Raw genomic sequence first — 25,951 nt, 5'->3', positions numbered from 1 at the left:
CAAATACATGAATATAAATATGAGTGATAAAAAAGATATTTTACAACCAACCCCTTTTCCTTTTTATTGGTTATATAAAAATTAATGTAGATATCAATTTATTCAACAATTGGATCGTGGGGTTACCGTATTATTAGTTTAGATTTTATCTTTTTAATAATAGGTAATATATCTAAAGCAATATGGACCAACGAGGCATGTGGCTCATATTGGAATTGGAATCCAAGATATATGTACACGTGTTTAATACGTTTATTTTGAAAATAATAAGATATGATACATAATATATGTATATTGAATATTGTACACAATTTTTTAAAATATGATAAATATGTTATTTTTATTGCGTGCATTCAAATTAAAATCATAGGTATTAAAATTGTCAACATAAAAAATTATAAATTATTATCATCACAAAATTATTGTTCCTTTATAGATCAAATATTTCAATGATAAGTATCAGATACACATACATGTCAAACACAGTTACATAATCTATATTGAAGGATCAATGCATTATAGGTCTGGACAATAAAATTGAAATATTTGTTTAGAAAATAAGAAACTAAATTAAACCCTTAGATGCTGTCGTTAAAAGACGATTTTAAAATAGGTGAACTTGGTAAACAATAAGAGTATTAAACAATAATTTAACATCAAATAATTTCATTAAATTAGTTTAAAATTTATTAATTATTAGTGTTGTTATTATTATAAATTAAATATACATAATTTTTATAATTTTATTACAAATAAATTGAAAGAGATATGTGAACACTAAGAATGTTTTTTATATATAAATATAGTAGATATATAAATGACTATGTAAAGAAATGTTAGTAAAAAGATATATAATAAAAATATAGAATTATCCTTTGTACTCATATAATACAATGGTATGTTATCGTTTGAAAAACATATAAAGCATAACTTAATTTTGTGTGACCCTTTTATCTGCGGATTAGTGAGCTAACCCGGCTCACCATGGGTTCAACTCGGATGAGTCGAGTTTTAAATGAGTCGGGTTAAAAATTAATCCGTATTGAAATTTGTAAAAAAATTTCAACCCAACCCGAACTCATGATGAGTCAGGTTGACTCGCGAGTTCCAATCCATTTTGATAGCTCTAATAAATATAATAGATGTAAAAATGACAATGATCATGTAAAGAAATGTTAATAAAAAGATATATAATAAAAATATAGAATTATTTTTTTACTCACATAATACGATGTTATCGTTTGAGAAACATATCATATTCAAATCTTTTGGATTAAAAAACATAATTAAATGTACTACACCAATAACATAATTATGAAAAATATATAACATTAAGATTAATTTAACCAATTTACAACCTCATTTTAATTTAAAATCATTTTATTAAACATTGTCCAAAATATATATTGTCTTTTTCTAACGTAAACCACGTCATATATTCTGCCTTTTGGCTACCGTAAAGTAGTGTATCATATGTCTTATCAAATAATCGTTGGTTTGAAGTGGTAGTTTTGGTCGAACTATAAAATAGTATATATTATTTGGAATCTACTTTAGGTATTGGTAATGTTAAAAAAATAAATAAATTGTGATTAATTAGTTACTTAATTAAAAAGTATTATTAATATTAATTTTGACATAGTTATTTAAAAACTTTTTATACGAATGCTTACATTTAAATAATAGGCTTAACTACTTTTGTTCGTCCTCATTTTCGTAGTGTTTGTTGCGAATGGTTCTCATTTTCACCGAATATTTAAAATAATTTTCATTGTCGCAATTCGTGTTTTATTTGGTCATTTTATGTGACACCGTTTAAATCAGTAACGAAATACCTGTACAGTACACCTAACACACCCCAATACAACGTAATACAGACAGTGACACTTATACAGTGTTTCGTTACTGATTTAAACAGTGTCACACAAAAAGGACTAAATAAAACACGAATTGTGAAAATGATGACTATTTTAACATTCGGTAGGAATGAGGACCATTTAAAACATTCGGTAAAAATGAGGACCATCCGCAACAAATACTACGAAAATGGGGACGAAAAAGGTATTTAAGCCTAAATAATAATATAAAATTCTATACATATTCTATCTATGTTTAGTTAACTTTTAAATATATCATAAATGGAAGTATTTTTAATTAACTTCCTATTAATGTTTTTTAACGAAACTTAATTATAAGAATTCTTTTGTAGGATTAATTAACTCTCCTTTATTCATTCAAAGTTAGTTATTGCTAATTCTTCCCAAGTTAGGTTAAGAATTCTTCTCAAAGTACCATTCGATTATGTTTTCTCTTCTCTTTTTTACTTTCATTATCAAATTTTAATGAAAAAGACTTTAAAATAATAATATTAGATTTAATATTTAAATAAATTTTAAGTATCTATTATTTTAATATTTTATATATTTAATAAATTATTTTTAAAATTAAGCATCTGATAAATAATTTAAATATCGTTGGAAACCAATTTATAATATACTAGCGAACACACAGGCGCTGTCGCGCTTGTGTATTCGCATTTTTTAATTTTTAAGAAATTTAAGATCAATAATAAATGTATAATTTTTAAAATAGTTATTAATTATAAAATAAAAAAAAATAAGATATGTAAAAAGAAAATTTAAATAATGATTTAAGACAAAAGAGAGGAATAATTAAAAGAAAAATGATTAAAAGTTATTTATAAATTAATTAATTTTTAAAATAACTAAGGGTAAAACGAGTATTATGAGATGTGGACACAGAAAGAGGAATTCCTTTATTGTTATATAGGTAGATATATAAAATTAAAAAAAAAATAAGATATGTAAAAAGAAAATTTAAATAATGATTTAAGATAAAAGAGAGGAATGATTAAAAGAAAAATGATTAAAAATTATTTATAAAATAATTAATTTTTAAAATAACTAAGGGTAAAACAACTATTATGAAATGTGGACACAAAAAGAGGAATCTCCTTTATATTTATATTTATATTTATATTTATATATTTATAATATATATAGATAGATAAATAAATATTTTTACTTTACTTGTTCACTGAAATTTTTGTTTATAATATATAATATTTTTTTTGAGAAATACTAATAGATTTTTGTAATACAACTTAAGTAAATAATAAAATAAAATAATTTAATTTATTTGTACCTAAAACAAAAAATATTTATGAAGTACTTAAAGCAAAGATAGATGACATTGACACCTAAAATTTCTTTAAATCCAATTTTAGACATAATCAGTAAAGTTAATTGTTTTTTTTTGTCAGCAGTAAAGTTAATTGAAATAGCATAATTTTCTTTATTAATAAAAAAATTAAACTATATTTAAATCAAAATGAATAACCCGACAGAGACCCATTCTTATTTTCCCAAGAAATACGTCAACTCTATCTCTACTAATCTAGCCAAGATTTCTTAAATGGCTTTTAAATGCTTCAAATTCTTTCCGAGAACAACTTTTTTAAACTGTCAAGAATTCCTTTTCAAAAAGGAGGAATATGTTTTATAAACTTTGGATGACATTTGGATTCAAACAAGAAAGTAAATCCCAAATGTTTTTTTGCCAAGGAAACTGTTTTGCTACGCCAATCACTCAGTGTTAGTTGACGCATCTTTTGTTAACTTGTTGCCATTTTAAGTTGCTTATTTTTTGCCGAAGTACATTTTGTTGAAGTTGACTCATGGTTTTCTCCGAAGTAATTCTTGTGTTTGACGTGGTCTGAATTCAGAACCCCATTAAGAAAATCTCATCCTCTTATTGACTAACTCACTGCATGCACAACCACAAACCAAGAACTGAATAAAAAGTGAGATTTCACAATGAGATTATACTTTGGACAGCACAATAATCTTGTGGTGTTAACTAATTTGAACCTTTGATGCAAATTTTGCCAGTGTTTTTCGTTTACAGTGATTACTAACTAGTAGTACATGGGTGTGTAAAGTTTTCCATCAAGAAAATGTCAGAGGATATAGACTTGAATGGAGATTCTGAGAGGAAGCAAGATTCGAAGAGAAAGGCCAAAGATGAATCTGCCAAAACAATACCCTTATACAAACTTTTCTCATTTGCTGATTCTTTTGATCATTTATTGATGTTTGTGGGAACTGTGGGTGCTGTTGCCAATGGAATCTCCCCTCCCTTGATGACTTTGTTATTTGGAAATATGATCAATGCATTTGGAGGAACCAAAAACTCCAACGAAGTTGTTGATGAAGTTTCCAAGGTAATTAATTCCTCATGAATCCCTTTTGTTAGATAGTATTAATCAATATTGGCGAAATCGGTGAAGCGGTTGAGGGGTTACTAGGAATATCAGTAAGTAACTTAACATTCTCAGATTTAACACATCACATCAAATTACCGTGTCAGGTGTCTTTGGAAATTGTATACTTGGCTGTGGGAACCTGTTTTGCATCACTTTTTCGTAAGTACATCAGATTATCCGTTAGTTCTTACAATCTACCAGATTAGTTTGGCCAATCACCAGCCCTAAAGAAACCATGTTTGTTATGAACCAGAGTTAACATGTTGGATGATTACTGGGGAGAGACAAGCTGCTAGAATTAGAGGGTTATACCTTCAAACTATTTTGAGGCAAGATGTCACTTTCTTTGATAAGGAAACAAGAACAGGAGAGGTTGTCGGAAGGATGTCAGGTGATACTGTTCTTATTCAAGATGCCATGGGTGAAAAGGTATAAATTTTAATGAACCACCTTGCAAGTCTTAAACCATTACCTTGTCGTTTGAGGTAAAATTTGTTTCTTCAATGATTTTTTTCTCATTTTCATTTCAGGTAGGACAGTTCTTGCAGTTATTAGCAACTTCCGTTGGAGGTTTTGTGATAGCATTCATCAGGGGTTGGCTTCTAACTGTTGTCATGTTATCTTGTATTCCACTTATTGTTTTGTGTGGTGCCATGTTAAGCCTGGTTATTGCAAAAGCATCATCCAAGGGACAAGAAGGTTATTCCCAAGCTGCAACAGTAGTAGAGCAGACAATAGGTTCTATCCGAACTGTATGCATACTGACCAAAATAATAACTCCTGATTTTTCCTTTTGATATTGCAGAAGATATGAATGATTTCCACTTATCCAATTCAGGTTGCATCATTCACTGGGGAGAAGCAAGCAACAGATAAATATAATCGGTCCTTAATCAAAGCTTACAAGGCTGGAGTGCAAGAGGCACTAGCTTCTGGTTTTGGGTTTGGTTCTCTCTCTTTTGTTTCTACCTGCAGTTATGGTTTAGCAATATGGTTTGGTGCAAAAATGATAATAGAAAAAGGATATACAGGAGGAGAGGTGGTGACAGTAATGCTTGCTGTTTTGACTGGTTCCGCGTGAGTTTTGTGTTTTCTTCTTTCTTATTATGAGTCTAAAGTTTCTGAATTGATTCCCTCTCCCTCTACAAAAACTATCCTATCTAACTAGATTTCCAATCCCAGGTCTCTTGGACAGGCATCTCCAAGCTTGAGTGCTTTTAGTGCTGGAAAAGCTGCAGCCTTTAAGATGTTTGAAACAATTAAGAGGAAGCCAGAAATCGATGCTTATGACACAAGTGGTCGGAAGCTTGATGACATTTGTGGACATATAGAACTAAGGGAGGTTTGCTTTAGCTATCCTACAAGACCAGACGAACTGATATTCAATGGATTTTCTCTTTCAATACCAAGTGGCACTACGACAGCTTTGGTTGGAGAAAGTGGGAGTGGGAAATCCACAGTTGTTAGTTTGATAGAGAGATTTTATGATCCACAGGCAGGTGAAGTTCTCATTGACAGTATCAACCTCAAAGAATTTCAACTGAAATGGATCAGACAGAAAATAGGCCTAGTTAGCCAGGAACCAGTTCTCTTTACCTGTAGTATTAAAGAGAATATTGCCTATGGAAAGGATGATGCAACTGTTGAAGAAATCAGAGCATCAGCAGAACTAGCTAATGCTGCCAAATTTATAGATAGACTTCCTCAGGTCAACTCTTGAATCATCTTTTAAAATTTTAAATGTCAATGTTCTCTTCCTTTCTCCGGATTATCTTTATCTCCACAGTATTTTAGACTTGTGAAAAAAAGAATCTTATAGTTCTATGATGATATCAAATGCTCAATTTACGTATGTAATTTGGTATAATTATGAATGCTGAACATAGGGACTGGACACAATGGTTGGTGAGCATGGAACTCAGCTTTCTGGGGGTCAAAAGCAAAGAGTTGCAATAGCAAGAGCGATTTTGAGAGACCCAAGAATCCTACTTCTGGATGAAGCTACAAGTTCACTTGATGTTGAGTCTGAGAAAATTGTACAGGAAGCATTGGACAGAATAATGATAAACCGAACAACAGTCATTGTAGCCCACCGTTTAAGTACAATAAGGAATGCAGATAGCATTGCTGTTATTCATCAAGGAAAAATAGTTGAAAAAGGTAGACATAGAATGCAGCAATAGAAGTCTAATTTCTCCCAGACTCAATTTTCAAATGTTTATATATTTTTCCATGATCAGGTTCCCATGCCGAACTCACCAATGATCCCAGTGGAGTCTATAGCCAGCTCATTAGACTGCAGGAAATCAAAGGGTCAGAACAAAATGCTTCATATGACACAGACAAGATAGAAAGTCCAGTGCTTTCTGGTAGACAATTAAGTCAAAGATCTTCCTTACAATCTATAAGCCAAAGGTCACCAAGCAGTGGTTGCAACTCTTTCTCAGAATCACATGTTGTTCCCACAACGGTTAGCTTGGATCCTGCAGGCAGAGGATCTCAAACACTTCCTGCAACAGTTTCTTCACCACCGCAAGTGCCACTCTCTCGCCTGGCATATTTAAACAAGCCAGAGATTCCAGTCTTGTTTATAGGGACTCTAGCTGCAGTAGTAAGTGGACTATTATTACCCATTAGTGCACTATTCGTTTCCAAAATGATAAGTATTTTCTATGAGCCAGTTGATGAACTTCGTAAAGATTCAAAGCTTTGGGCATTACTATTTGTTGCAATTGGTGTGGTATCATTTATCACAGCTCCTTGTAGATTCTACTTTTTTGGTGTTGCTGGAGGTAAGTTGATCAAAAGGATTCGGAAAATGTGTTTTGAGAAAGTTGTTCACATGGAAGTTAGCTGGTTCGATGATGCTGAACATTCAAGTGGAGCAATTGGAGCAAGGCTCTCTTCTGATGCTGCTGCTGTTCGAGCTTTGGTTGGAGATGCACTTGGTTTGCTCGTTCAAAATGTTGCTACAGCTGTCGGCTGTTTGGTAATTGCTTTTCAAGCAAGCTGGCAGCTTGCTCTTATAGTGCTTGCTCTGGCACCGCTATTAGGACTAAATGGATACGTGCAATTCAAGTTCATAAAAGGATTCAGCGCAGATGCAAAGGTTTGTTTTTTACATCAACCAACTGACCGTATGTTTCAGCAATTTCTTTTTTATTTTACAGAAGTTTTCCAGCAGAGATAGAACAAGTTACTGTATAACGTAAGAGCATGGTTCAACAGTGATATGCATGTGCTTGATACGAGAATTAATGTTCTATTACCTTACAGAAACTGTACGAGGAAGCAAGTCAAGTCGCAAGTGATGCTGTAGGGAGTATAAGAACAGTTGCTTCTTTCTGTGCTGAAAAGAAGGTGATGGAATTGTACCAGAAAAAGTGTGAAGGACCAATTAAAACAGGCATAAGGCGAGGGATAATAAGTGGAATTGGTTATGGGATATCATTCTTCATGCTTTACACAGTTTATGCATTCAGTTTTTATGCCGGAGCTCGACTTGTAAAGGATGGAAAATCAACATTCTCAGATGTTTTCCGTGTAAGTTGCTTTACTCTCCTAACTCTTTCACCAGGTCAGAATTGCCACCACTTCTTGTGGTCACAGTTATGCTAACAACGAGTTAAGGTAGCATGAACACAGGTTTATCTATTTTTCTTGCATTAATTATATTGATTGGTGATTTCCAGGTCCTTTTTGCACTGAGCATGGCAGCTATGGGAATCTCTCAATCTGGCTCTTTGGTCACTGATTCTGCTAAATCAAAAAGTGCTGCAGCTTCTGTATTTGCTATTCTGGACCGAAAGTCACAAATTGACCCAAGTGATGACTCTGGATTCACATTGGAAGAAGTCAACGGAGAGATTGAATTCAACAATGTCAGTTTCAAGTATCCTACCAGACCTGATGTTCAAATATTCAAAGATCTTTGCTTGACTATTCATAGTGGCAAGGTAACTCTCCAACTGTGCATCCTGTTTGATACACTAGGTTCATTGTTCTTCTTAAACTATTGTATTGATTGACTATAGTGATAAAATAAACAGACGGTTGCACTGGTTGGGGAAAGTGGAAGTGGAAAATCAACAGTGATATCATTATTGCTGAGGTTTTATGATCCAGACTCAGGTCACATCACAGTGGATGGAAAAGAAATCCAAAGCATGCAAGTAAAATGGCTAAGACAGCAGATGGGTCTGGTGAGTCAAGAGCCTGTGCTGTTTAATGACAGCATTCGAGCAAATATTGCATATGGCAAAGGCGGGGATGCAACAGAGGCAGAAGTTATAGGTGCAGCAGAACTGGCAAATGCTCACAACTTCATTAGTGGTTTGCAGGAGGTAAATTACAGTGTCCTATAAACTCACTTCTCTTAAAGACAGCATAGGATGTTATGAAGAATGTATGCATTGTGCAGGGTTATGAGACAATAGTGGGGGAAAGAGGGATTCAACTATCTGGAGGGCAGAAGCAAAGGGTGGCAATTGCACGAGCAATAGTGAAGAATCCAAAAATATTACTACTAGATGAGGCTACCAGTGCCCTTGATGCAGAGTCTGAAAAAGTGGTTCAGGATGCACTAGAGCGTGTTATGGTGAGCCGAACCACAATAGTAGTGGCTCATAGACTATCCACTATAAAGGGTGCGGATTTAATTGCAGTAATTAAAAATGGTGTGATAGCAGAGAAGGGAACACATGAAGCATTACTGAACAAGGAAGGTGACTATGCTTCCTCAGTTGCATTGCATACAAGTGCTTCTACATCCTAGTAAGACCGCTGTGGAATTTTTCCTTCTCAATAATTACGCTCTCTGTATCAGAGCCAGCCGTAGAAACAATGTGAAAGTGAAAATGGACTTCTACGTCACTATATCACCCTGTTTCTGAATAGAAAGGAGACCACATTAAATAAAAATAAAATATTGAATAAATTATTATAAATATTAATATTTTTTATATAAGCAACGCCGACTTAAAATAAAATTATGATCACGTCGACATCAACATCAAACAACACAAACTAAAAAATATAAAAGATTTTGAATGCATGATAAAATATTTTGTTTTAATAAAAACTTAATGAGAAGTAATCAAACTTATGAAGAAGTTAAATCTTAATTGAACTGTTTCTTAATATCATCTTCGTAGAGCAATTGGTTGTTTGATATCATTAACATTTGCATCACTTCACAAACATCAAAATCCAGTTCAAGAATTGGTTACTAATTTGCAGAAACCGTGTAAATGTGATGATGCAAATATCAAATTTCCCCTGTGGGGGAACTGATTCCTTAATTTGTCTTGGGTACTAGAATGTTTAGGAATGTAGTGGTTTAAGACTGAAATATCCTTAAAAGACAAGATCTTATTCCTTAGGTGTAACTGGTAAGCACAAAAACCAGAAAGATAGAGACAACAAAAACAAAGACAATGCTAAAGTGGTTGAAATTGGAGGTAGTGGCTAAGCATGTTAGTCACATAAGTGGGATGCTGCACAAAAGAGTACCCTCTCATACCCATACTAACACATCAATTGGACACCTGGATGATCAACCAAAACTGGAACCTACCTGTTATTAATAAATTATATTTTTCTTCTCTATCTTGACACACACACACGTATATACAACACACATATACGGTATATATATATATATATATATATATATATATATATATATATATATATATATATATATATATAAAAGTTTTAGATGTTCTATCTCTTATATATTATTTAGAGATAAGATAATTTCAAGGTATAAGTGAATGTAAATTTCACTTTATAAATCAGTTTTATGGGATTGAATTAAACTTAAAGCTAATTATTAAAATCATGAGTTAAAACTTATCTTGGCTAAATTTGTCATTTGTTCGACCAATTTTGTCGACCGCCGGCGAGAAGTTTGTTATTTGTTTGGTATATTGTTCCATCTGCTATCAGACCACCCATTATTGTCTAGAGATATGTTAGAAGTCCTACATTATCTAAAGATGAAACGATATCATAGTATATATAAATGTAGTGTATGCAAACCTCACCTTACAACAAGCTTTGGTTTTAATGAGTATATAAAAAAAATTTGTTTCAAATTAGGTAATTAATAAATTATAAAATTTTGGTTTAAATTTTTTAAAAATGTATATATTTGTATTGACTAATGTTGAGTATCTTAATTGATTTTAAAATATTTTTAGATTTCTGTCTTGTCCCTCAAAAAATGATTTAATGCATATAATTTCTATGCATTCTAAATCCAACAAGCGTTTTTAACAATATTAGTACAATAACTTCAAAAGATAAACGTAAGTGTTGCAATATAGAAATTTACTCTACTATATGATATAACATTGTGCCCTGTAAAATTAAATGAAAAAGTAGTAATATTATTTAAATTGAAGACAAAATCGTAAAAAAATGTTGGGTAGGTGCAAACGTTGTAGAACTCGAAACAAAAATGTAGGGAAAAGTTCCAACATATGTAGATTGTAACCACGACACTTCAGAGAACCTACTTTAATGGAATGAACGTTGATCTTCTTGTAACTTCAAATACTTTCAACTTGTTTATAATTTGATTTAGGTTCGTAATACAATGGAAAAGAAAATGATTGGAAACAATAATGTTAAGAAGTATTGAAGTTATTAATTTATATTTGTGTATAAGGTTAAGAGTTGTTAAAAAGAAACCTTAAAAAAACAATGAATTAGGGAAAGAGAATATGTGAAGTTTGCTTGTGTGAGTAAATAATAGAAATTTAAAGAAGTTTAGGTTTTATTTCAAATAGTTGGTGTCTCAACTACTTATATATATATATATATATATATATATATATATATATATATATATATATATATATATGGTACATAACCTTGACGAGGACCACTCTGTTTATAATTACCTATTCAATTTCCAATTAATTAAATCTAACTACGAAATAATTTTGATCTTGTATGAATATTGAAAACACTAGATGCTAAAATAAATATATATTTTAACCATTATGTATATAATGCCAAAACAATTATGAGCTACTCTATCAACAACTCTTCTCTCACTGAAGAACTCGTACTCGCACATAATTAGTGTATGATTTATTCAAATTTAATTTTATACTAACACCAAATCCTTATAAAACATTTTAATTCAGGATTAAAAAATATAAAACATTTTATATTTTTTTTAGCTTTTTTAAACAATGTAGACTAGTTTACAAATCAATAATTATGCGAGACAAATAAAACTTATTAATGCATAACTATGTTCTCCCGGAAGTACTTTCCTCATTCATCCATTGATTTGCGAAGAAAAATAAAAAGATTTGTGGAGGATGCTTTATGTGAAAAAAACAAGGTGAAAGCACTTGAAAGGAAAAAAGTTTACACATTTATCATTACTTTTTTTTATTACACTGCAACACTCACATGATCAAATTATGTTTTTTTATTAATGACTATATGATTGAAAATAACAAAAAAAATGATTTTATAACATTTAATTTATTATGTTATATCATAATCAACCACAGTTATATTCTATAGCATAATAAAATAAAAAAATAAAAAAGTTTAAATAGTCAATAAAAATAATTTCTTATAATAATAGTAATAACTATAATAATACTAATGTATAAAACAATTTTTCCTTTTAATATATATATATATATATATATATATATATATAAATTCTATTTTACTCTTTATTACATTTTAAAATTAAAAAATAACACCAAAAGGTGTTTTTTTCACTAATAATAATAATAAAAATAAATTTATATAACAAATAATAGTAATAATAATAATAATAATACCAAATAAAAAATAATAACACATAAATATATTTATATAATTGTAAGTAATAATATGAATAATAAAATAAAATATTAACAGGAATAATAAAAAGAATATTAAATAAAAATTACTATTAGTAGTAAAATAAATTCATATAATAATAATAGTTAAAAACTATTAATAATAATAAAAATAAAATCATATAATGATACTAATTAAAATAAATTTAAAATTCAATTCAAATTCATGTATAATAACTAAAATTAATCAAAACTCTTTTGAATAAACAAATATGTTATCTTATATGTACTTTTTATTTTATGCTCCAATTACTGTAATTTATTTATTTTTTATGTTATTTGCTTGTACCCTTTTATGTGTAACTTTATTTATGTGTTCAATGTCTTCTTTTATTCTATTTTCAACTTCCTTAGTATTATTTTTTAAAATTATTATATATTCAAATAAAATTTATATTAAATATTATTATGAACTTTAACATTTCAATTATATTAATATCTTTATAATTTATTGATTATTTGTCATTATATAAAAATTTATTAGAATAAAAAAAATATAAAATGTTAAATACCACGTCAAACCCATAATAAAAATTAGAATTATTAAATATATATATATATATATATATATAAAGTTGAAACATTAAATTACTTATAAGATTAATTATGAATAAAAATTAAATTAACTTAACGATTTCTCATATATATATATATATATATATATCTGTACAACCAAAAAACTATTGATTGTTTCAAAAAGTAATGACAAACTATACTAGGATCAGTTATAAACCAATAATATCATTATAATTGGTAAATATGTTATCGGTGGGTATTTAAGTGATGATGGAAATAATGGTTTAACTTATGGTTAATAATTATAAAAAATTTGTAAACATTAATTCTAAATTCACTTTTAGGATAAGGACAATAAAATTATTTTACAAAAAAATTCTGTTTAAAAAGTAATTACAATTTTAGTATTAGGCCCAATTTTATTAGGGTCCAGATAAATAAAATATTGATCCCGCTATAAATATTTACAAAATGTTATCACCGAAAGATTAGAGATGAGAAATGAGAAGGTTTGAATAATAAAAAATATAAATGGAATTAAATAAGACGTTAGAGAAGGAATAAAAGAAAAGGAGGTAAAAGGTAAAAGAAATAAAAAATAAAAGAACTAGTGATACTACAAAAATGACATATCACTTTTTGAGTCTTTTAGTTGACTGGATGGGTAAAACGATAAAAAACAATTAAATAATCCACAGTTTCTCTGCATTTTTACCAATTGGATTAAAAAAGTAATAATGTATTAATTAAAAAATTAATTCAAACAATTCTACATTCAACCAACTGATCATGCAACTTCAAAAAAATCGAGTAAACCTTATAAGACGTTGAAAATTGAAATATTCTAAACAATAAAATAGAATACAAGAATAATTATGAAAATTAGATTTGAGAAATAAAATATAGTTTTCTATAAATAGAAATAAAGATCTCAATATCATTAGAGGTATATTGAACTTAGTTATTTTGAATAAAGTCTAGTGTGAATTCTTGGGAAGATAACCGACGATATATTTCTTCAATAATCTGTTCCAATAATGAGCAACAAAACTTTTTCCAAGTAATTAATTTAATGGTAGAATCAGAGTGAAGAGGAGTATTAGGTTGTTTTTTTGCTTCGAAGGTGGTAGACGTAGCCGTCCTACCCTTAAAATAACACACTACAATATTAGCCAAACAAATATTTATATGAGAACAAAGATTGTACGTTAAAAATACGTGTTTAGATGTACGACAGGAAAATAGGTCCTTTCATTATTATATATTATAATGAAATTTGGCAAGAATCACGATGCGGTCCCCAAGTATCTGAGGTCAAATCAGCAGCATAAACAGAGAGTAGCAAAGGACGAAAACAAAAACAAAAACAGGAACTGCAGTTACTCGTTACTTTTGAGTTGTTCATCAAATTATGTCTTTGTCTATTCATCGGGACCTTATTCGATATATGATATTTTAATCAATTTTTTTTATTCACTTTTAACTCATCATTCTCATTATTCTTAGATTATTTATTTTTATTTTTTGTAGTAATGTGATGTGATGATCTAAAGGTAATGAGAATAATGAGTTAAAAATAAGTAAAAGATAGATGATAATGGACGAAGTCTATTTATTTATTTATAGAGATTAAAGGTGATTTGCGCAGATGAATTTGAGGTGGATGGATTTAAGAATGAATAGAATATTTTCATTCTTGCATCGATGAAAAGACGAGGAGGAAAAGATAACTCAACACATATATTTTTACTTAAATGTCCATAATTTTTTTTAAAAATTCTAATAATAATAATATTAATTGTGAAATTAAAACTATTGATTTTTTTCAAAAATAATAATAGTAATTATTATTAAAACTTATGGAAAATTAACAATAATTAATAATTAGTAATGAAACCAAAAGTGGATACCTACCCCTAGTATAATAGTAATACTAGTAGGAAAAAAGAGGTGATGACTAAATAAAAATAGATGGCAAGTTGAACTTTTGAGTTTCAACTCAAAGTTTGAGCACAAATGTCTTAAAGAGGTCAACAAACTCTTTCATATTTCAATTTTGCATGATTTATACAATCTTGGAGAGATTCTTTACACTTGATGGGAGAGAAAAAATTTCTCATGTTGTAAATCTTTCTATAATCAGCCATCACAAAGGAACACAGTTTTGACTTTGTTACTAATGAATTGTGATTGATTAATTTTTTATGCCAACTCGTTATCATAGTGCATTAGTGATATATATGTGTTCCATTAAATATATCATAACCATAATTAGTTATGAATGCCTTGTTGAAGAAACGTATAAGCACATCCAGTGGACCAAAGATATAAAGTCAATGAAAATTTGGTTAATAGTCCTGATTTCAAATTTAACCAAACATTCATTAGTCTTTTTGGGTACAGATATATTAATTAATTTAGACTCAAACTTTCTTTCTTTTTAGAAAATAAATTTAAATAGCCGATTTCTTAACCCTTACATTGCCTCTCAGATTTCTTTACCATATTTGCATAAACAAGAATCGTGTTTCATCTGCTTCGCTAATACGAAGAGCAAATATCAGAGAAAATTTCTTGGATAATGTACAATAGTACTAAACTTGATGTTTAATCTAAATTTAGCACACTGTATTAATGGCAAATGCTAACAACCATCCTTAATCACTTGTCAAGGAATCATAATCTGAAAATATATTTTAACAAGCAGCAATTTTTTTAGTTTTCAGTACGTTATACTTCTACCATATACTTGTTTTGACCAGTGCTTTTAGAACATTGCTCGTATTTTAAATTTAGTTCTGGGATGATTATAACCTCCACGTGTGATGTTTATATCAGAGAGCTCTTGTTCCATGATGCGTTTAAACCGTACATAAACTATTATCTTTGGTAATGGGCATCTAATTCTGTTTCGTTCTTTTGCTTTATCTCATGATTTAAAGACGAGCCTAGTTAACTTGCAGTAGTGGGCTACTGCCAGATGGTTTTCATCAATCTTCTGGTTTTCCTTCATTCCCCTGTTGCTTTATAGTTCTTTGCAGCATTCTGAGAACGCGGGAAGCATTTCTACATCATGTTTGCAGAAAGGTTCGTTTCTGGTGACTTCTGCTTCTTTAAGAAAATAACAATGACAAGAACAAATGAACAAGAATGACGTTTGCTTTTTACTCTGATACATGTTTTCATGTTGAATGTGCTCTGATCACTTATGTTGGTTTTGCAAGTATTCCTTGCACCTTAATTCTGATTTCCCTGCTAACAATTCTTTTGGTGTCATCCTTCATTTTTCATTCGTTTCTGTTGTTGACTTTGGTTAAGTCAACTACTTTTGCAGTTTTTGATATCTAAGGAACTATCAGGCTCTTCGAGTGGTGAGCTTAGACGGAAAAAACTAAAAGGGTGTTGCTGATTCAAACCAGTGATCTTTCTTCAGCAGCTCATTTTAAGGGGTGTTTGTGTTGTGAACCGAGAGAGGTTTTACTTGGGAAAATGGTGGCTGAGGCCAGCTTGGATTCACACAAGACTTCAACTGAGATAAGAGGATCAACAAGTGATGATCCAGCAGTTCAAGGTCCTGAAAATACCCTAGAAACGGATGACAGGAACCAGGATTCTAACAGGAGCAAGGTGAAGCATGAAAGCAATAAAACAGTACCCTTTTACAAACTTTTCTCATTTGCAGACTATTGGGATTGTCTTCTGATGCTTGTTGGGGCAATAAGTGCTGTTGCTAATGGAATCGTTATGCCTTTAATGACTATACTTATTGGAGATGCTATTGATTCTTTCGGAGGAAATGCTGATAATAAACAAGAAGTAGTTCATCAAGTATCCAAGGTAATGCCTACCTCCCTTTCATTTAAAAATCAATGTTGTTGTGAATTTTTTGTTGCAACAGGACAAGTAGTTTTTGTGTTTTTGTCTAAATTTTGTCCTATCAAATTCCAACTGCTTATTAGTGAGATTCTATTGTACAAAAAGCCTGTGGGTATCTGATTCCACAAGAAGTGTGAGATGAACAATTTGGTTTCAAATTTCTCCTTGTTTCCATGCCATGACCCATCAAGTTTGTTTCATGCTCAGGCATCCATGAAGTTTGCAGCCATAGGCGCAGGTGCCTTTTTTGCAGCATTCTTCCGTAAGCATGCCAAATTCTCAGATGATTCTTTCTACTGTATAAGTAGAAATACAATTTTGCTTATACAAAATAGCAAGAATGTTTCACATAATTCAATTATGCAGAGGTGTCTTGCTGGGTGATCACTGGGGAGAGACAAGCTGCGAGAATAAGAGGCTTATACCTGAAAGCAATATTGAGGCAAGATATCAGCTTCTTTGACAAGGAAACCAACAGTGGCGAGGTTGTTGGAAGGATGTCAGGGGACACTGTTCTTATTCAAGAAGCCATGGGAGAGAAGGTATTAATGAACCACTCTTCAAATTCAAAATCATCACAATCTCATCAAACTATTATTGGAGTTAACTTTTTCGTTCTCTTTTTGGGTGATATCTCAGGTAGGAAAGTTCATCCAGTATGTGGCATGTTTTTTTGGAGGTATAGTCATAGCATTCATCAAGGGTTGGCTTCTAAGCCTAGTGCTTCTATCTTCTCTTCCTCTCCTTGTCCTCTCTGGCTCCATAATGAGCTTTGCTTTTGCAAAGATGGCATCCCGAGGACAAGCAGCTTATTCAGAAGCAGCAACTCTTGTGGAGCGGACAATTGGTTCAATTAGAACTGTATGGCAACCTTCAGAATGCCCTTTCCATTGTTTATCTTTTTCACGTTGCAAGTGAGCAGTACATTGAAAGATACACATTGCTGCAACGCAGGTAGCATCATTTACCGGCGAGAAGCAAGCTATAGTTCAATACAATCAATACTTAACAAAAGCTTACAGAGTGGGAGTGCAAGAGGGTTTGGCTGGTGGGTTTGGCTTTGGTTTTGTTCGTTTATTTGTTTACTGTACCTATGGTTTGACAATTTGGTTTGGAGGGAAGATGGTTATAGAGAAAGGTTATACGGGAGGACAAGTCATTAGTGTATTTTTTGCAGTTTTGACTGGCTCCATGTAAGTTAGCTTCTGCTTTACCATATACATTGTAAATGGATGAATCAACTGATATCTTACAACCCCTCTCCAAAGTTTTCCAAGAAAATTTGATACACTTTCCCGATAATTTTCTTTGTAGGTCTCTGGGACAGGCATCTCCAAGCTTAGCTGCATTTGCTGCAGGACAAGCAGCAGCCTTTAAAATGTTTGAAACAATAAAGAGGCAGCCAGATATTGATGCTTATGACTCTTCTGGTCAAAGACTAGATGACATATCAGGAGATATAGAACTTAGGGAGGTTTGCTTTAATTATCCTTCAAGACCTGATGAACAGATATTCAATAAATTTTCAATTTCAATATCAAGTGGCACTACTGCAGCATTGGTAGGGCAAAGTGGGAGTGGGAAATCAACAGTTATTAGTTTAATTGAGAGATTTTATGATCCACAAGCTGGTGAAGTTCTCATCGATGGCATCAATCTCAGAGAATTTCAATTGAAATGGATCAGAGAGAAAATAGGCCTTGTCAGCCAGGAACCAGCTCTCTTTACTGGCAGCATTAAAGAGAATATTGGCTATGGAAAGGAACGGGCAACAGATGAAGCAATAAGAGCAGCAGCTGCACTTGCAAATGCTTCTAATTTCATAGATAAATTTCCCCATGTGAGCTCACGAGTCACCATTCATCTTTTGAAATTTGGAGTGTGTATATTCGTGTTTCACTAAGAGGCTGTTTTTTTTTTTATCTCATTAGTTTTGTAAAATTATGAGTTTAGGGATTCGACACAATGGTTGGAGAGCATGGAACTCAACTCTCTGGAGGTCAAAAGCAAAGAATATCTATAGCAAGAGCAATTCTGAAGGACCCAAGAATTCTGCTCCTTGATGAAGCTACAAGTGCTCTAGATGCGGAATCAGAGAGAGTGGTGCAAGAGACACTAGACAGAATCATGATCAACCGAACCACTGTCATTGTAGCTCACCGTCTTAGCACAATAAGGAATGCTGATGTCATTGCAGTTATTCATCAAGGAAAAGTCATAGAAAAAGGTATACTATTATAACAAATCCGCTTTCAAGTCATTCATTCTCTCATCAAACACATCTTCAATTTTCTTGACATAAGCATACTTATTTCTTTCCATTGATTAGGTACACATGCTGAGCTCACTAAAGATCCTGATGGAGCTTTTAGCCAGCTCGTTAGATTGCAAGAAATTAAAAGGGAATCAGAGAATGATGCAGATTACTTAAGGAGGCCAGAAAACATGGTAGATTCTGAACATCAACCGAGCCAACGGTATTCCTTCCCTCAATCTTTAAGCCGGGGGTCATCTGGAAGAGGAAGCAGTAGTCAGAACTCATTCAGAATATCAAATGTCATGTCCACCACGCAAGATCACTTTGAAGCCTCAGAAGGAGGGTCTGGAGCTTTTCCTTCAGCAGCACCACATAAACCTAAGGAAATTTCAATTCTCCGCATTGCTTATCTTAACAAGCCTGAAATCCCATTGTTACTGGTGGGGACTCTAGCAGCAGCAGTAACAGGGGCAATACTACCCACCGTGGGGCTCCTTCTTTCCCACATGATAAATACTTTCTTTGAGCCTGCAGATGAACTCCGGAAAGACTCAAAATTTTGGGCACTAATATTTGTTGCTCTTAGTGTGGGTGCCTTCATATTTCTTCCATTAAGGTCCTACTTTTTTTCTGTAGCTGGTTGTAAGTTAATAAAAAGGATCCGGCTAATGTGCTTTGAGAAAATAATTCACATGGAAATAGGCTGGTTTGATAAAGCCGAAAATTCAAGTGGAGCACTTGGAGCAAGGCTGTCAACTGATGCAGCTTCTATTCGCACTTTGGTTGGGGATGCTCTTGGTTTGCTGGTTCAAGATATTGCTACAGTAGTTACAGCCTTGGCAATTGCCTTTGACGCAAACTGGCAGCTTTCTCTCATAGTTCTTGTTTTGGTACCTCTAATAGTTCTAAATGGACATCTGCAAATGAAGTCCATGCAAGGATTCAGCACAGATGCAAAGGTTTGTGCCTTACTGATACCAAACTATTGTTTTCTAGCATGAAACCTTATACATATTAACTTATAAACTGTAAAGTTCCTGTACAAGTTGATTTTACTCGTAGGAAAAGTTTAAATGTTTAGGTGCTTATGGTGAGTTTTATCCTAATAGAAGGCCTTATACTAATATCAATTGATCATTGTCTATATGTATGTTCCACAGAAACTATATGAGGAAGCAAGCCAAGTAGCGAATGATGCAGTAGGGAATATCAGAACTGTTGCCGCTTTCTGTGCTGAAGAGAAGGTGATGAAGTTATACCAGAAAAAATGTGCAGGACCCATCCAGACAGGTATAAGGCAAGGTTTAGTCAGCGGAACGGGTTTTGGGTTATCACTGTTCTTTCTGTTCTCTGTTTATGCATGCAGTTTTTATGCTGGGGCAAAACTTGTCGAGAAGGGCAAAACATCAATCTCAGACGTTTTCCGTGTAAGTTATTGTTCTATCATCGTCACTGTCTTAGATATGAAGCTTTTTACTCATCTGATTGTCTCAATTGTTCTCACAAAGTGTAATAAGCATATCTCAATAAAATAGAAAGCCGTTCTCTTTTTCTTAAGAGCTAAGATAATCACACTCTTCTAGCCTTGAACAATTACTTTCCTAATTTTTCAGGTATTTTTTTCTCTCTCGATGGCAGCTATAGCAATGTCACAATCTGGCTTCATGACCCCAGCTGCAAGTAAAGCAGAAAGTTCTGCAGCTTCTGTATTTGCTATCCTTGATCAGAAATCAACAATAGATACCAGTGACGAGTCAGGAATGACATTGGAACAAGTGAAGGGAGATATCGAGTTCCAACATGTCACTTTCAAGTATCCAACCAGGCCCCATGTTCCTGTATTCAAAGATCTTTCCCTGACCATTCACGCAGGAGAGGTAACTTGCAAAATAATCTGTTTTTTTTTTTTTGAGCATAAATCTCATCATAGTTTGATTACACTGATGGATATCAGACAGTTGCTCTAGTAGGTGAAAGTGGAAGTGGAAAGTCAACTGTGATCTCATTGTTACAAAGATTTTACGACCCAGATTCAGGTCAGATTACACTGGATGGAACAGAAATCCAAAAGCTAAAACTTAAATGGTTTAGGCAGCAGATGGGTCTGGTAAGCCAGGAGCCTGTGTTGTTTAATGACACCATTCGAGCCAATATTGCATATGGAAAAGGTGGTGATGCAACAGAGGTTGAAATTATAGCTGCAGCAGAACTTGCAAATGCACACAAGTTCATTAGCAGTTTGCAGCAGGTAACCTACAAACCAATCAACAAAAACATTTATAGTAAATTTTGAATTACTAGCCATTAAATAGCATATGAATAATTATGCAGGGTTATGATACATTAGTGGGGGAGAGAGGGGTTCAACTTTCTGGAGGGCAGAAGCAGCGGGTGGCAATTGCGAGAGCCATAGTGAAGAGTCCAAAAATATTACTGCTAGATGAAGCCACCAGTGCACTTGATGCTGAGTCTGAAAGAGTGGTTCAGGATGCACTTGATCGAGTGAGGGTGGACAGAACCACCATTGTGGTTGCTCACAGGTTATCCACAATAAAGGATGCAGATTTAATTGCAGTGGTTAAAAATGGAGTCATTGCAGAGAAAGGAAAGCACGAGACCTTGCTTAACAAAGGTGGTGCATATGATTCGTTGGTAGCACTGCATATTAGTGCTGCTTCATCATAGACACTTTTAGTTCATTGCCCCAAGTCACTGATGGCTTCTTAATCTTTTGTTCATGCCTTTATTCCTGTGTAATGAAACATTCAAAGCACCTGATTACCCACTTTTAATGGATTTCACTGTTACAGATCTTGTCATCATTTATGCAGTTCTAACTGTGCAGACTGCACCCACAAGCATTTGAATCCATAAAATGAAAAATATTTCCAATAAATATATTCATAATAAAATATCTCAATCTGATAGCCTTTTAAAAATTTACATCTCTAAATGTTGAAACAGGGTCTGATGCCAATTTCAAGCATTATGTACTAGAATGTAAACAAAAAAGAATGATCATTCTTTTTATTGAATGCAAACATCATTTTTCAACTATTACCACTATTAAACCATTATATAGAAAAAAAGGAAAATTAAATATTTTATAAATTTATTGGTGGCTTGAAGCAACATATCTACTAATTAATTACCTTGACATTGTAGTCAGAGCAACCTCAGTGGATCAGCAGGGTACATGATGGAGAGCAGAACCCTAATTGTAATGCCAACATGTGTTCCTACTGTTTTGTGGAATACCATCAACAATATCAGCTCAGCCTAATACAAATAATATGAAGACATGACAATCAATAGATGCTTGGACTGGAACAAACCCCGAATCGGTGTATATAAAAGCACCAGCAATAGTCAAAAGCAAAAATTCTTTCATATATTGTTATAAATATTACAAGGATTTTTCAAAATACAGAATATATCTTTAGTTAGTAACACGTTAAATATAATTATTTAAGTTAATTAAAATTTGATGTGTTTGTTCTTTGTTTAAAGTAATAACTTATTATAAATATACTTGTCCAGTGTGCCAAATTGTTGGTGAAGCAAAATATTGGAATAGAAGAACGAAAAAAGAAAATAGAAATAATGGTATGAAAGTAAAATATAAATATTAATCAAAATGTTTCATTTGTCTACTTTTCATTCATTGTATACACAATTGAGATCAAATAGAGAGTTAAGTTATTAATATATGTAGATTATTATGCTGCTTGTTTATAATAGGTTTTGATGTATCTGCTATGGATTGCATTAACTTTGATTGATCCTATCACATGGGTTTTCAAGAGATAGAGAAGAAACTTTCAGACATGATATTGAAATGGGTGCCATATGTATTCACATTGAAATCTATACAAATTGTCCATAAACATTGATGATTCCAACTTCAGTGGTTTCCTCGGCTTTATTAAGGTATGATATCAATGCCTATCACATGTTTGTTTGATGTTCTTAACTTGATTGTTGTTTTGGAGCTAAATGATGGACTTTGATGACAACTCTCGAATTCTTGATGATAGGTCCACACAAGGTCTGAAAATGGTCCATGTGCTCTTGCATCCCTCTCTAATATCTCTGTAGCAACCTTAATTAACCAAATGATGAAGTTATAGTAATATTAAGTGATGATGATGAGTTGAAAAGGATAAAAACTTGCAGATACATAAGCAGTACTGTTCTTGTTTTAGCTTAATTATGAAGTAAGCTGAGCTCTAAAATGTTTGTTTTCAATTCTTGTCCTTTCTTCTGACGCATGTAGTGTCTATGTCACAGTCTTTTTTCTCTCCTCAAAGCCACGCACACACTTATTTGACTGTCCTCTCCACACTTTTCATACATGCACTCGTCCCAGTATGAAACTGTAGCAGATTTGGTCCCATACATTATTTCATCTGCCACCATCAAACTCTCCTATAAAGAGTGGTTGTAATGATGAAGAAAAAGATTAAGAGAAGCAGAAGAGGGTTTGGAAGAGAGGAAGCTACACTGGTATGGTATCACTATACACTCTTCTTCTTTTTTATGATTTTTGCCAACATGTATTCTACTTTTCTTCTAATGTTTACTATCTTTTGTTATCTTTGCTGGTGAACTTCTCATTCTTTTTTTCACTTAACTTTTTCTCTGATTCTATCAAGTTTTGTCACAAATCTCATAGATAGATACAATTAGGCTTTATGCATATGCAGTTTCATTTAAAGAATGAAATTTTGTTTTGAACTTTTTTTCTATATTATAGTAATAATTACAATATATATATATATATATATATATATATATATATATATATATATATATATATTGTATTTTAGATTTTTTGGACTATAATAATGAATTAGTACATTATATTATATGTTACTAGTGAATGCATATGCACCTTATTGTTCATTATTATAACAAAAAGTGTGTTTCAAAAATTAATTATTTATATAAAAACAAAAATATAATTAGTAAAAGAGTGTATATACAAAATAATAGTTATAATAGTTATTAGATATATTTATAAGATTGGAAGGGGTAGAAAGATAGGTAGATAAACATAATTTTTTTATACATGTTTCTAAATTCTTTTTCTTCACTTTTATTCTGTAGGTTCAATTGTTTCTTTTATTTCTTAAAGTGGTTAACTGAGTGATTTAATTTTGATTATTGAGAAATTAAATATTTAATTTAAGTTATATATGGTTAGTAATTTTCTTATACATTAATGTTAATTTTTTAAAATGTCTAAATGAATTTTTAAACAATCAAATTAACAGCAAAAGTTGGTGAGATTTTGAAGGTGTGAAGCCCTTGTTCATCAGTCAATTTTTGGATTTTTTTTATTATTTTACATTGTAAATTATTCAAATTTTCTTTCTGGTTGTGTTGTTGAATTATAGAAATAACACTTAATTAAATTAATATTTGAGAGGTGTGTCATTGTAGTTTACATTCCAATATAATTTTAACTGTATTATCCTATTAGTTGATAATTATATTACTATATTGATTTAATTAATCAAATATTTTATAATTATATACTTAACTTCAACATAAAATATTTCTCTCTCCTTCCCCTCCCTCCCTCTCTCTCCCGCTCCCTCACTCTCTCTATCTCTCTCTCTCTCTATATATATATATATATATATATATATATATATTAAATCAAATTATTTAAAATAATTTGGAAAGTTTAATATAGTGTATTATATTAATATAACTTAAAATACATTATTTAATATTTATATTAATATTTATTTATTTATTTCATTAATTGCTTTGTTTTTTTTTTGGGACAAATTATGAATGAATTTCATTTGCAGAAAACAAGAGGATAGACTGACTAACTCGTCAAAATTAGTTGCTCGGAGCTTATCTATTATTTACTTGTTATGACCTAAAAGTTGTGATCCTAATATGAGAAAAAAAAAGTATTACACTTTTTTAGTTTAGTTTATTTTGAGTTAGAAAATACTTGCTTCAAGAAGAGAAATAAACTAGTTATTTGTAGAAATAGTTTTATTGTTTGATAAAAAAAATGTTTCAACTTAGATATGTCTCATATTATATAACTTTAATTGCAATGAAAATCTTGATGTAGAATTTTTATTTTGGATGAGGAATGTACTATATGGTGAGTTTCCTTTATACTTGTTTTGCATTTAAGTTGGGTGAGTCATATCTAAACTTCTATGCAGATTTTCTTATATTAATGGTGTAATATCTTAAGGTGGTGATTATAATTTTATTGCTCTTATGATGTATGACACATAACTTAAACTAAGTTTAAGATCTTATATATGTCCTAGTTCATTCCAAAAAGTAAAACTTGAGGTTCCTGATGAAAAAATAAAGATAAACATCTCTTATCTAGCATTAGGTCTATTATTTGCATGAGTATTATTTGATATCTAGTACATTGATTTAATCAAATCAATTACTACATCTCTTATCTAGCATTAAGTCTATTATTTACATGAGTGTTATTTTATATTTAGTACATTGATTTGATCAAATAAATTACTAATACATTGCTATAAACTAAAATTTATGTTTTAATTTTAAATATTATGGGTTCATAATAATTTTATATATAAAAATAAGTAAATGAAATTTTTATAATTATTATAGATGAGTCTGGAATATGTTTGATAATTAACATCTTTTAAATTTCTATAAATATTAGATATGGTTTGTCTATCATTATTTAGTTATTATAGAGAAATGTTGAATATTAGCAATTTTATATATAGTAATTTTTAAATTTATTGATTTTCATGTCTATTTAGTGAAAATAATAATTCTAAAATTTAAAATATGAAAAAAAAATCAAGATACTATATATTAAAGATGCCAAGAAAAAAAAATATACGTAACTTTGATTCCATTAATATAAATACATAGGAACAATACTATGCAGGATGTAAATATTATTTTTTATATTATTTAATTTAGTAATAAATATTTTAAAATTAGATCAATTTTATTTAAGAATTAAAACAAATGTTTTTATGGCAAGCCAGATAGTATCTTCTATGTATAATTAACTATAGACTGAAATTTGGTGTTAAAACATCTTTTAAAATGTTTTTACTCTAATTTATTAATAAATTATAGTAACAGTTTTCTTAATTTCCTTTT

At 31.1% G+C, this 25,951-nt stretch overlaps 2 protein-coding genes across 5 annotated transcripts; both read left to right on the top strand.

Moving 5' to 3' along the window:
• Positions 1 to 3,756: 3,756 nt before the first annotated feature.
• LOC114177649 (ABC transporter B family member 21-like) lies at positions 3,757 to 9,210 on the top strand. The gene is made up of 12 exons (XM_028063083.2): positions 3,757 to 4,243; positions 4,390 to 4,444; positions 4,539 to 4,714; positions 4,816 to 5,037; positions 5,124 to 5,362; positions 5,468 to 5,993; positions 6,172 to 6,445; positions 6,526 to 7,394; positions 7,562 to 7,828; positions 7,978 to 8,241; positions 8,335 to 8,628; positions 8,706 to 9,210. Exons 1-12 carry the CDS (start codon positions 3,977 to 3,979, stop codon positions 9,057 to 9,059), a joined length of 3,807 nt encoding a protein of 1,268 aa, XP_027918884.2. The 5' UTR covers positions 3,757 to 3,976; the 3' UTR covers positions 9,060 to 9,210.
• A 5,947-nt stretch (positions 9,211 to 15,157) lies between these two features.
• On the top strand, positions 15,158 to 21,620 carry LOC114177647 (ABC transporter B family member 21-like). 4 transcript variants are annotated; one of them, XM_028063077.2, is made up of 13 exons: positions 15,159 to 15,765; positions 15,997 to 16,515; positions 16,762 to 16,816; positions 16,921 to 17,096; positions 17,194 to 17,415; positions 17,509 to 17,747; positions 17,869 to 18,394; positions 18,508 to 18,781; positions 18,884 to 19,770; positions 19,972 to 20,101; positions 20,450 to 20,688; positions 20,766 to 21,059; positions 21,143 to 21,620. In XM_028063077.2, exons 2-13 carry the CDS (start codon positions 16,168 to 16,170, stop codon positions 21,494 to 21,496), a joined length of 3,744 nt encoding a protein of 1,247 aa, XP_027918878.2. In that variant the 5' UTR covers positions 15,159 to 15,765; positions 15,997 to 16,167; the 3' UTR covers positions 21,497 to 21,620. The 4 variants fall into 4 exon arrangements, with proteins under 4 accessions (XP_027918880.2, XP_027918878.2, XP_027918876.2 ...); XM_028063075.2 differs by having other exon boundaries at positions 15,161 to 15,765; positions 19,972 to 20,238; positions 20,425 to 20,688; XM_028063079.2 differs by lacking the exon at positions 21,143 to 21,620 and having other exon boundaries at positions 15,158 to 15,765; positions 19,972 to 20,238; positions 20,425 to 20,688; positions 20,770 to 21,054.
• Positions 21,621 to 25,951: the final 4,331 nt, after the last annotated feature.

The sequence above is a fragment of the Vigna unguiculata genome, chromosome 3, assembly GCF_037176805.1.
Source record: "Vigna unguiculata cultivar grain cowpea cultivar isolate G323 ecotype 2 chromosome 3, ASM3717680v1, whole genome shotgun sequence".
NCBI classification, from domain to species: Eukaryota; Viridiplantae; Streptophyta; class Magnoliopsida; order Fabales; family Fabaceae; genus Vigna; species Vigna unguiculata.
Note: the sequence above shows the minus strand (reverse complement) of the source record. Positions and strands in the feature narration are given on the sequence as shown.

What these genes read in the sequence shown, in the direction of transcription:
- LOC114177649 (XM_028063083.2), top strand. Translation starts at nt 3,977, where the DNA reads ATGTCAGAGGATATAGACTTGAATGGAGATTCTGAGAGGAAGCAAGAT. An exon ending in AAGATGCCATGGGTGAAAAG is followed by an intron (nt 4,715 to 4,815) that starts GTATAAATTTTA and finishes TTTTCATTTCAG; the next exon opens with GTAGGACAGTTCTTGCAGTT. An exon ending in TCATTAGTGGTTTGCAGGAG is followed by an intron (nt 8,629 to 8,705) that starts GTAAATTACAGT and finishes TGCATTGTGCAG; the next exon opens with GGTTATGAGACAATAGTGGG.
- LOC114177647 (XM_028063075.2), top strand. Translation starts at nt 16,168, where the DNA reads ATGGTGGCTGAGGCCAGCTTGGATTCACACAAGACTTCAACTGAGATA. An exon ending in TAGTTCATCAAGTATCCAAG is followed by an intron (nt 16,516 to 16,761) that starts GTAATGCCTACC and finishes TTTCATGCTCAG; the next exon opens with GCATCCATGAAGTTTGCAGC. An exon ending in TCATTAGCAGTTTGCAGCAG is followed by an intron (nt 21,060 to 21,142) that starts GTAACCTACAAA and finishes ATAATTATGCAG; the next exon opens with GGTTATGATACATTAGTGGG.